Source organism: Anabas testudineus, chromosome 17 (genome assembly GCF_900324465.2).
Source record: "Anabas testudineus chromosome 17, fAnaTes1.2, whole genome shotgun sequence".
In the NCBI taxonomy this organism is placed as follows: Eukaryota; Metazoa; Chordata; class Actinopteri; order Anabantiformes; family Anabantidae; genus Anabas; species Anabas testudineus.
In genome coordinates, this window is record NC_046626.1 from 15,021,501 (window position 1) to 15,033,544 (window position 12,044).

General features: G+C 41.4%; 1 protein-coding gene across 1 annotated transcript; it reads right to left on the reverse strand.

The window, feature by feature from the left end:
• Positions 1 to 10,149: 10,149 nt before the first annotated feature.
• LOC113171555 (neurogenic differentiation factor 6-B-like) lies at positions 10,150 to 11,737 on the reverse strand. Its single transcript, XM_026374000.1, is given in 3 exon segments — positions 10,150 to 11,162; positions 11,487 to 11,604; positions 11,606 to 11,737. Coding segments are annotated over 3 exon segments (1,263 nt in total).
• Positions 11,738 to 12,044: the final 307 nt, after the last annotated feature.

Genomic DNA, 12,044 nt, shown 5'->3' on the forward strand with positions numbered 1-12,044 from the left:
CTTGGCACCGATCCTGAGTCGTAAACCCTCCTGGATTGCCAGACTGTGCGTTGTTAAAAACGTGAGGCCCTCTGTACCTCCTCCCCGTCTCTGCAGGGCAATCTTTAAAGGCAGCAAGGTGTGACGGCACAGACTGGCAGCTTGGCAGCCATGCCCGAGGATACCAATGTTCCGTCAGCCATGAACGGGCACCATCACATGGGCTCGCCTAACTAATATGCTCACCGTACATGTGCCTTTCTCATGCCTCATCTGTGCCAGTCAGAGACAAAGGAATTCATTAAGAAATTTCACATGGAGCTGTTTTGTGATTTTGTCGGGATATAGTTAATTGGGAATTTCACACAAGCTAAAGTAACTGAGGGATAGATTATCCAAATGAGTTCCCAAAAGTCACTTGGCTGTATGTGCCCTTGATCTGTTTGGGCAAGGGTCAAGGAAAAACTTAATGTAAGCTTGCGCAGGAAATTTCTCTAACAATATGTTTCTCATTCTCGACATGGATTTTTCCTCTGATTGAGGTGCCAGTGAACACTGTTAGAAACAGACACTTCCCAGCAGGTTACCTACCAACCTGTCAGAAAACTGCTGCATAAGGAACATTATCCTTCCGACATGAAAAGGAATGCAAAGCAAAAAAATTTTTGCACCTTTAACATAACCAATATGGCGCATTGTCCTGAGATTTTACAGGAGCAATTATCACATTTATTTAAAAAAAAAAAAAGGCATTTGGAAAAAAACCAGCATCACCTGACACTTAAAAACTTGTGATATTCAGCATACTTTCTTCCCTTTGCCACTGTGATACTTTCTCCTACGCTTCTTATGCAGACATATGTGTGACACTTGAAGCTGTTATCATAGCTGGAAGTGTGAAAGAGAATTGTTGCAGTAATATGCCACTTTTGAGTGTTGTGACAGGAAAATGCTTTTCAGATGCAGAATTGGCATTTTCAAGTCTTGTCTGACACAACAATGTTTGTCTTTCCTACTGATAACAGCGACGCCAAGTTTGCAAATGAATTTCTCCAGAAATACTTTGATAGATTGTTTGGAGACTAAGTTGTGTGATAAAATAGATTCCATGCTGTCGTGCGTTTTTAATGACATCTTTTACTCATAAAAAAAAGCTCATTTATTGCGTTGTCTGACCCTCTTTGTTTTGAAGCTTCCACTGAAGCAAGACGAATAAAAATCACAAATGGACCATTAAACTGACCTTCAAACTGGGCCCTATGAAAATGAAACGGCTGTCATCACACTGATGTATAAAGGTACGCAACTACAGCCTGTTTGCCCCCTCCCCAGTGCAAAATATGAAAAATACACATCAGATCCTCATTTTTATGATCCTGCTTTCTGAAGTAACAGCAACTCTCACAACTCGAGTGAATACGTTGATGGAAGTTTCGACCATAGAAAATGAAAGGAGGGTTTGCATGGACCTCCCCTGCATCTCGCTCAGTTACCCTGTTGCTGCTTTTGTACAGTATAATAGCTGCAACAAATTATAGTCAAAACATGTCTGATACCCAGCAAAGCCACACACACTCAAACCAGAGACATGTATTTGGATTAAACAACACATGGATTTGTCATGATGGGATGCAGATTGTGTCTTTCAGATAGTTATGTCTGCAGAATCCGTCGATTCCACAGACATTAACAGAAAAGTGGATTTTCAGTAGCGGCATAACTTGGCCAGGTCTATCAAGAAATACAATCTTGTAACTTCTTTGTATCCCTTCTTTTGAGGTAGTGGGGGGGTGTATTTGATGATGGTACCGTTTGATGGTGCAATTGATGGGAAAGTTCTGAAGAAAGTCCCAAAACCTCAGAGGAATTTGATTACCTCCATCCATTATCTGCACAGTGAGCAATCGCGAGGCTCACCATCTGTCATCCGTTTCATTTGCATCGTCAACACCTGCCCTGCCTGTTTATGCCTTCACATTTTTTATAAGCTGCCTTTCATGGCAGGGAAAAATGTTGACTTTTCCTTCTAAATACATTAATTCCACAAGTTCAAAGAACATATTGAACGAGAACAACTTGGTTTATGTGTAATAGAATCTGGAAACTCTCCTTTTTATTGCTATAGATTAAAAAAACATCGAAGACATGGCTCAGTGAGCAATAAAGAGTTCAAGCTGATAGATAGGTAGATAGCTAGCTTGATAGATAGATAGATAGATAGATAGATAGATAGATAGAAAGATAGACATATAGTCGAGTCAGTTATCATATCATATCACATCCTCCTGTTTGTTACCAACACATTGAGCTGCATACACTCCCATTTCTCTCCCTCCCTTCCTCCTCAATCCTCCCCCATCCATCCATCCCGTCTCCCATATCCCCAGGTGGTGCCGACGGCTGCGGGGCCCATTAGCGACAGAATTCCTGCCTCCAGCAGGCCATGCGTGTCCCGAGTGACACATTTTTGGACCAGCACCAAGAATCCAACCCTCCACAGACAGCTCACTTCCCTCTGCAGTCCACGGCGTGTCTATGTGTAATGTGTGTGTGTGTGTGTGTGTGTGAGAGAGAGAGAGAGAGAGGGAGGCCTTGAGAACACAGCATGAGTCCCACAGGAAATGCTTGAAAGGCAGTATGGGCCAGATTGGTGATGGCGCAGAATGGACCAGAATACTAAAAGGAAATGCAAAGATATTCTACAGTAGACAGATCATACATCGATAAGATGGGTGTCCTGCCTGGTTGGGACATTTGTTACAGTCATAACCTCCGCAGAAGTCTTTCACTGTGCATCTGCATGGCTTACAGTGTAAACAGCATAGACGTATTCTCTTTCATAGAAATTTTTAATTGGATTTTGCTGATGCTCATTGTTGTTTGTTGCTGCTCTTTGCCAGCTGATGCCTGTGTACCAAATTTTATTTTATAAACAGCTCCTGCACGGGGACTATAGCCTCATCTGAATTGATCACACAAGTGATATTTGATGGTCGATCAAGAATCTATTTAATCAGAAGGAGGAGTGATTCAGAAACAATACGTTACGAGTTAAGAAAGAGCAGTAAGTCATTTTAGTATAGATATTATGAATGGATTCTTGCTCCATACTAATAGATAGTTAATTATGTACCTAATGACTCCTCACAAAGCGCTATATAATTAGTCTAGATGAGCCAAGAAAGTTCCTTCTTGTTCTTACATGTTTAATGTTGGTGATTTCTCATTTTCAAATAGGAAGATGGCTGATGGTGGTAAAACATTAGCCTCTGTGGGGCTACAGAAAGGTATCTATCTATCTATCTATCTATCTATCTATCTATCTATCTATCTATCTATCTATCTATCTATCTATCTATCTATCCATCTATCTATCTATCTATCTATCTATGAATAAGCTCAAAGCAGCATTAATGTTGTCTTTACTGCTTGTTTCTCGGCTTCAGCACATTTAGTTAACATTAAGAGAAATGCTGCAAAGAAATATCTGTCATACAAAAAACATTAAACTTGTGAGTATACAGTTACTTATATGAGTCACTGTCAAGAAAGTAAAATGTTAACAGTAATGGAAGACCACTTACATTTTCTTTCAGAGATTTATACAACAAGTGTTAATCAGAGTTTGGTACATGGTCCTAAAAGCGTTGAGTGTAAGTGAATTTAAGCTGTTCATCAATGTTAGGTCTGTCTGTTTACTTGATACTTAGTAACTGTGATCCCTGTGGGCTGAGCCTCTTGTGCTGTGAATGTGTTGAGGCATGAGTTGCTCCTGTAAGCAATTTTAACAGAATGTGACAAAATGTGATTGAAGATGTAAATTTACCAATGATCAGTCTTTACTGATTGCTGTAATAAAACAGTTTGTGTGCTAGTGACAGATTGTTTCAGTATTTTGCATGTGAGGATTTACACAAAGACCAGTGAACATACCTGAGAGTAAAACTAAAAACTATAGTTTAATCAATATTGACCACAGGTCCGCCATTGTCCTGTTGCATCACCCATCTTCTACAGAGTTTCAGCTGATATACAGACATTCTCACATTAACCTGAAAATTTTTTTGATACACTTGGGAATTCATTTTACCCCAAATCGCTGCAAACTGGCCAGACCCAAATCCATCAAAGCAGGCCCAAATCATGATGTTTCCTCCACCATACTTTACAGTTTGGATGATGTTTTCCTGATGATATGCAGTGCCCTTTTTACGCCAGATGTAGTGCTGTGTGTTCTTTCCAAATAGTTCAATCTTAGTTTCATCATTCCACAAAACATTTTGCCAATACTCCTGTGGAGTGTCAATGTGCTCTTTGGCAAACTTCAGGTGTGCAGCAATGTTCTTTTTAGTAAGCAGCAGCTTCCTTCATGTTGTCCTGCTATGGGCACCCTGCTTGTTCAATGTTTTACCTACTATAGACTCATGAACACAGATGTTAGCCAGTTCCAATGATGCCTTCAAATCTTTGGTTGTCCCTTGGGGTTGTTTCTTTACCTGACTGATGAGTGTTTGTTGTGCTCTTGGTTTCATTTTGACTGGCTGCCCACTTCTTGGTAGAGTAGTCACAGTCCCAAAGTGTCTCTATTTGTAGATTGTTGAACTGGTGAATTTCTATAAATTTGACATCACTTTGTAACCCTTTTAATCTTTATGTAAATCAATAATACTCGATCAGAGATCCTCTGAAAGCTCTTTTTGGCGAGGCATGGCTCACATAAGCATATTCTTCTTGTGTTATCTATCTATCTATCTATCTATCTATCTATCTATCTATCTATCTATCTATCTATCTATCTATCTATCTATCTATCTATCTATCTATCTATCTATCTGTCTACCTATCTATTTATCTATCTATCTCTATACATGACACTGTGCAGTCTTGACTACCAGATGCTCTCATTCACAGTCGGGGGAATTGAATCCACTTCACCCACTAGCACCCGTGCCCTGAAATAGGGTGTTGCTGGGGTGTCAGAGGATCACACCCCTGTATTCTTCCCACCTGCTCCAAAACACACCGTATACTGTCTCATATTGTAGCCACACTCACTTTCTTTCTCTCTCTCCTGCACACAGACACACACACGTCCACACCCAGTCAGAGTACCCCCAGACAAAGAGCACAAAGCACAAAGGTGATGTAGTGACAGATGCTCCTGTCACATATTTAGCATATCTCCACCTCCAAAATAGTGCAACTGCAGGAGTTGGTATCTGTCTCTCACTCCATGAAAATATCTTCAGCACTACTCCTAACTCATTTATTTCCACTTTATCCGACAGATAAAAGCAGCTCTTACACCACAATCCTTCACCCAATATTTATCCAATCTGACCAAATATTATAATTAATGCTTCTCTCTCTCCTCTCCTCTCCTCTCTCCTCCAGGCCAATAAATTCCCCACGTCTCTCTCCCTCCCACCCTGTCTAACCTTTCAGTGCCAAGTTCACAGATAGAGAGAAAGTACTTCCTGTGAGAGGCCGGGACGGCTGCCAGAGAGACTGATCCACCAATCTGACATGTTAATGAGATCCTGGCCCATAGTACTAGAGTGTCAGGCCTCCTCCACTGCAGCACGAGCCCTGCCGTGACCTGCAGCACACATACATTCATGCACGCACGTGTGCACGTCTCTACTCGTATGTGTAATTTTTTCACACTTGCACCCACAGAAAAATAAGCACAAATGAGTCGAGTTTCTCCGCACACACAAACACACACACACACACACACACTGTTTGAAAGGGGGGTTCAGCTCCTTAAATCTGTCTAATTAAAACACCAAATCCCTCTACTCCCCTCACCCACCAACCCAATCCTCACTTCCCAGCCACACACACACACACACACACACACACACACTCGCACCCCCACCCTCCTCCATCCCTACTGCCACCACCCCCGATTCCACAGGAGAAATGATTATTAGGAATTTAATGGGGGAACGTTTCCCATCCCACACCATCTGGGGCTTGGGAATGGCACGAAATTTGAGGATGCTTGCCGACATAGCGCGGAACATTATTTTCATTTTTCTTGACTGGTGCTTGAATTTTCAGCCGTTGCAGGAAAAAGGCTCCTGATTATAAGACATTTCCATAATATATAACTAAATAAAATGCATATAATGATGAAATTGAGTTTGTTTGCCTGTGTTAGGTGATTGCATAAAACTTTTCTCAGTTTCTAAGATGATTATTGTCAGTCTGCAACTTGTCCCTTTTGAAGCACAGTGTTTGTTTTGCACTAATTATGACACCACATCTCAGATTGCAGATGCACCTCTATACCATATATATCCCCCGTTCCTGTCCTTCACCTCCCACACAGAGCTGGGCCATATGCTCCCTCGTTCCCTCTATCTTTCTCCCCCTCGCTTACTCACGCTCTCTCAATCCCAACATAATGAGCTGCATGAATGCAGGGGTGTGTGTACACGTTTGACCCCATGCTAAACTGCTGCATGCCACTCTGTGGACCCTGTGGGTGTGAAACAACGTCCCTCCCTCCTCTCCTCCTCACTTTTGTCAGCCTCCGTGTGAAGCCCCAAGAGGGTTTTGAATAAGTATACATACATGTATTCCTCACTGTCACACACACACAAACACATGCATCAAGCAGTAAAAATGACAAGGTGAGATTTTTAGAGAAACAGACAGATAAGACCCAATTGTGGAGTGATGGATGGGGGGCTAAGGAGGTGGTTTTAGGGCCCCAGAGGGACCCTCAGCAACCCGGTCTTCCAGTTCTGTGATTAGACAAAGCAATAGATGAGTGAGGGATTGACAGTAAAACAAGTCCTACCTACATTAAAACATATATATTCTAATGTTTCCAGTTTTCTCCAAGGAAGTGATTCCTCAGATTTGCTGATTGTCCCACAGAAATTCCTGTTGGCTGGAAACACAATTCACCAGATGCAGCATTTCTTTTCTTTCTGTGAGTCAACATCTCAGCAGAGTCTGGTTTTCTTTTCGCTGCTGCATCAACAGAACAAGAAAGAAATGTGTTGAGCAACTGTACAAAGTTTGTGTAACCTGTCTGACGATCCATCAGCTCTACTCTGAACAGTTCTTCTTTAGTTCTTCTTCGGTTGCTACCATGATAATAATAATGTGACATTACGTTACAGAATCGCAGCCCTGAAATGACTTTTACTGGTAAATCTAGAGACAATTTGATTTTTTTTGTTTTCATATTTTTCATATTAATGCAGACTCAACACACACTTTAACTTTGTTCTTGTTGCTAACTTGATGCACTGGACATCACTGGCAGAACAATAACTTGATGAAATTTGTATTTAGGTTTTTAAGGTTTTTAAAAAATATTTTGATTTAGTTGCATGAAAACTACAGACTGGTCCGACTCCTCCTTAGTCTGAGTTGTGCAAATCGCCACAAAATCTTTCTCACATATTCTTGAAAACACCGGTTACACAGTTAAAACACTATTAAAAACAGGTTGTTCGTGTAATCACATGCAGGCTGCTATTAATTCAAGACTTTTCAAGGTCTTTAAGTTTGTGAAGATGAATGTGTTGCTGCATTTTCAGTCTGACACAGTGAGAATTTCAAAAGTCTGAGTTTTTAAAAATGTTTCTCATATGTAATGTAGTTTAAATGTGTAAACTAGAGATTTGTCAATTAGTCAATAAAGCCAAAAGTTAAAAGGATAAGCGTGTGTGTGTGTGTGTGTGTGTGTGTGTGTGTGTGTGTGTGCGTGTGTGCGTGCAAAAAAAAAAAAAACCCAATGTATTATCTTATTAACAATGTTTACCTTTGTAGAATAAACACAAAACGACATAAACCTGAATAAATCAATGCATCCACACTCTAACTTTAACTTTTTAAACTTGCACCGATTATAACTCAAATAATTTTCTTGCTCAGCTGAAGCGGTTTTTAAAACTGAAACTAAGTGACCTCAGAAAATCTGCAAGTAAAAAATAAATCTATTAAATTTCCTCCTTATTTCTTACTATCAAAAGCAGAGTCGGAGAGGACAGATCAAATAGCAGGCTATTAAATATTTTGAGTATTACAGTTTAAAGCGACTTTCTTGGGGTTACAGATCCATTTGTCGTCGGACTGGGAGGTCTGGGATCAACTGTCTGTGCTCTCTGGCTGACATCCAACACCTCATGGGCATTTTTGTCACTTCTGATCGGCTGAAATCGAGTCACAGTGCATCGACAATCATCTCTGACCTGAAATTCATAAAGGTCCGCCTGAAATTTACGCGACGTTTTTACAGCTTTATATTTTAGAATGAACTAAAAAATGAAAAATCCCAAATTTAAGTACAGTTAAAACATTTGTAGAGTTCTAATATATATATAATTTGGATTGATTTAAATGTATTTCTGTGGTTTATATGATAGAGTGATGGTCTGTGCTGGTCTACAGTATTACAGGCCTCATGCACACTGTAAATAAATAAATAAATAAATAAATAAAACGACGCTCCGGGCGTTTTTTCTTTTCTTTTCTTTTTTTTTTAAATCTTGATTTATTTTTCTAACAATTTATTTAGTAATTGCCATCTGCTGTCGATCATTTCCACAGAAGGCTGAGAAGCAGCTTCTTCATTTTATTGCGACAAACACATCACAAAACATGAACACATTACTTCACGAATATTTCGATCCATAACGAGTTTCCAGGAGTGCGTGTGTGTGTGTGTGTGTGTGTGTATGTGTGTGTGTGTGTGTGTGTGTGTGTGTGTCAGATCAGTAACGGCAGAAATAAATTAGAAATACCGTCCAATAATCATCCATCATTCGGGTAAAAGTTACAAAATCAACAGCATTTATGAGAGTACAGTCACCAACATTGTGCAGAAATACATGAAGTGCATCACAGTTGCTCCCCAGCAGGATCAAGGAAGTGTAAAAAGTTCACATCAAACTATCCCAAACTTTCAATTCGTTGCATATTGATGGTCGTCATCTCTTTTTAAGGCATGTTGATCGGATTGATGTCGTTTCACCTCCCACACAAAGTGATTTTTTTTCCTTCCAGTGTTCGACTTTCAGCTGTGGTGAAAATTACACAACAACACAACTGAAACAAAGTGTAGATGAGGGTTTCACAGAAAAAAGGTAACACTGTTGAATTATACAATATTTTATATTATCCACATTCAAATTGACAGACTTATAATAAATAAGCTTAAATAAATAAATACAATAATAATTTACACTCACCTTATTACCACACTATTTACTCCAAATACAAATGCATTTAATTCCGTTTTTTCCCCCAACTTCCTGTATTTAAAGGACCAGTTAAGATGACATCATCATTAGGTCTCCTAAACACATGCACGTTTCCAAACTGGCTTTTTCCTAATAATTAATTTTGTGTCATTGTCATCAGTTTAATTATTAGATTACGAGAAACGCCTTGTGAGAGGAAATACACATTTATACTTTTTCATAAGCAAAGATTGCATTTGGCTGCCTTGCATAGCTCAATTGACCTTTATTGCTAACAGACTGGATCTCTGAACTCCAGTCTGGTTTCAGCAAACTTCCCTGATGAAGTGCAACCATGGACTCTTCTTCCCCTGTTGTTTCATTTAGCTGACTTCTTATTTCGCCGCGGAAATAATTTGAATGGCTGCAAATTTATTGTCCACTATCAGCTTTAATCATTAAATCCATATCTAACAAATATCATCGTGACATCTGAAGCACGGACACTAGCAAAATAAATACAAATATGGTAATGCACTTCAACTGCTCACAATGTTCTCCAAACTGCGTCTTTATCGATTTAATCTGCGTTTGAATTCCAGTGGGAACGAATATGTGGCACTGAACCATTCATTTTTAATTTTCTTTCAGCGAATCAAATCTGACTCTAACACTGTGATCTCTGGTTCTGTTTCCAAACCGTTCTAGTATCTTTTTTTTTTTTCGACTGCCTCATGTTGACATATATTCGGTGGAAAAAGAATTGAGAAAAAGTGAAATCCTCGTATCTAATTTGCAGACTTTTACCATATATCAAAGTAAAATAGCACACAACACAAAATGACTTGTTAAAATGGGCGTTTTTGCAGTGCATCGGCATGTCTGGAGTCCATTTCGTTCCACTCACTGCATCTGCGGGGGGATTGCATCGCTTCTGAAACTTGAACTTTGTCCAGTTCATTGATTAATTGTGGAAAGAACCATTAACTTCCCCTTGTGCTTGGAAGGACTGGCTGCGGACGTGTAGATCGTAGGGGAAACGGGACTCTGGGGACACTCGGTACATGGAGTTGTGCGCAAGAGCGGTGCGCCCCGGCGCACTGCAGTAGCGCATACCATAGTGGCTGCCTTTGCCGTAGTCGGGAGGATCGTCGTGTTTCAGCGAGAAAATCCCATTAAAGTTCATCGGGGGGCTCAGCTGGCCGTCAAAATGCGGGCTCCCGCCCTCTGGGGACTGGTTTTCGTAGTAGGGCTCGTACGCGCTGCTGTAGCTGTAGTGACGGAACGGTTTGGCGCCGCTTTCCAAGCTAGTGCCGCTGTGACCGGGGGGCGTGTTCATGTCTGAGCCAGGGTACGAGTACATGGCATCGTAGGGCGATCTGCCAGAGAACATGACCTCCCCGTTGTGGTCTGTAAGGAAATTTCTCGCGTTCAGCTGCAAACAGCCCGCCACCAAGTTGGTTGTGGGCTGAGATAATCCTTTACACAAAGTCTGTACGAAGGCGAGGAGGTCCGGTCTCTTCCCTGCGCTCAGAGTCTCTGACAGGGCCCAGATGTAATTTTTAGCCAGTCTCAGAGTCTCAATCTTGGACAGTTTTTGAGTTTTGGAGTAGCATGGCACAACTTTGCGCAGGCTCTCCAGCGCGGCATTCAAGCCGTGCATCCGGCTGCGTTCTCGGGCGTTGGCTTCCTGGCGCCGTAGTTTGGCCCTGTCCACATGCTCCTTGCCTGCCTTCTTTTTGCGGGGACCACGCTTTTTAGGAAGTCCATCATCATCATCCGGATCGTCCTCTCTCTCGTCCTCGTCTCTGTCCGAGATGTCGTCCTCGACTTCCCTCATGTCTGAGTTGGACCTGTCTGGGTTGTGCTGTCGCTCCTGCTCCAGGCTCTCAGGTAAGCTTTCACGGGGATAATTGGCACCGAACCGCGGCTCACACATGATATGAGGCTCCTCGAATGGCAGTGTCAACATATTTCCTGTGAGACCAAAGCAAAAACATAAATTATGAGTGTGGAGTTCATGCCGACGCCTTTTGAAGGTTGTTAGTTAATTACCTTGTGGATGAATGCTCCCAAGAGGAAGAAGAACAATTTGGCAAGCGAGGCCAATGTCACAACTGTGACTTTTTGTGATAAAAGGAACCTCACTTGAAGCCTTTTATTGCGCCTTATTTACTGTTACGTTTCTTTGTTTGTGTGAGTAAAAGTGAAGAACAACAAATCACGCACACGTTTAAGTATTTAACTCTCCAAAGCGTGTAAGAGTTGGCCCATGCGTTGCCAGCATAAAATACTACTAACCTCTGGTCAGTGTCCACCTTGCATGATCCCAAATGTCTCCCCCGAATCTGCGCTGCAGCTTCTTCTCTTGCAAACCACAAAATTGGAGGAAGAAGCTGGAAGCTGCGCAGCCTCTTTTTCTCTGTCTCGCTGCGTTCTGCTCTTCTTTTCCTCTCTCCCCACTCTCTCTCTCTCTCTCTCTCTCTCTCTCTCTCTCTTCCCCTTCCTTCTCTCTTTGAGGAATGACACTCATGCCAACAGCGGGTACCCATGCCATCTGCCGCTGACGTCTTGTGGCAGCCGAGACCACGTGTTCACTGTCCCATGGGACCTCCATTCTTACCGATCATCTGGCAGCTCCGGTAATGGGCACCGGGAGGCCCACGTTTACCGTCAAAAACACAGACCAGAGAGGGATAACAACTAATATCTGCATCTCCCCTTGTAAGACAGATGAATTAATGTGTTTTTTGCCTGGAATAAAGTCTGAACGTACGGGATTCTCAACAGGTGATAGATAGATAAATATATAGATAGACTCCTTATTCCTTATTAAGTCCTTATTTAAATATAAGCCAT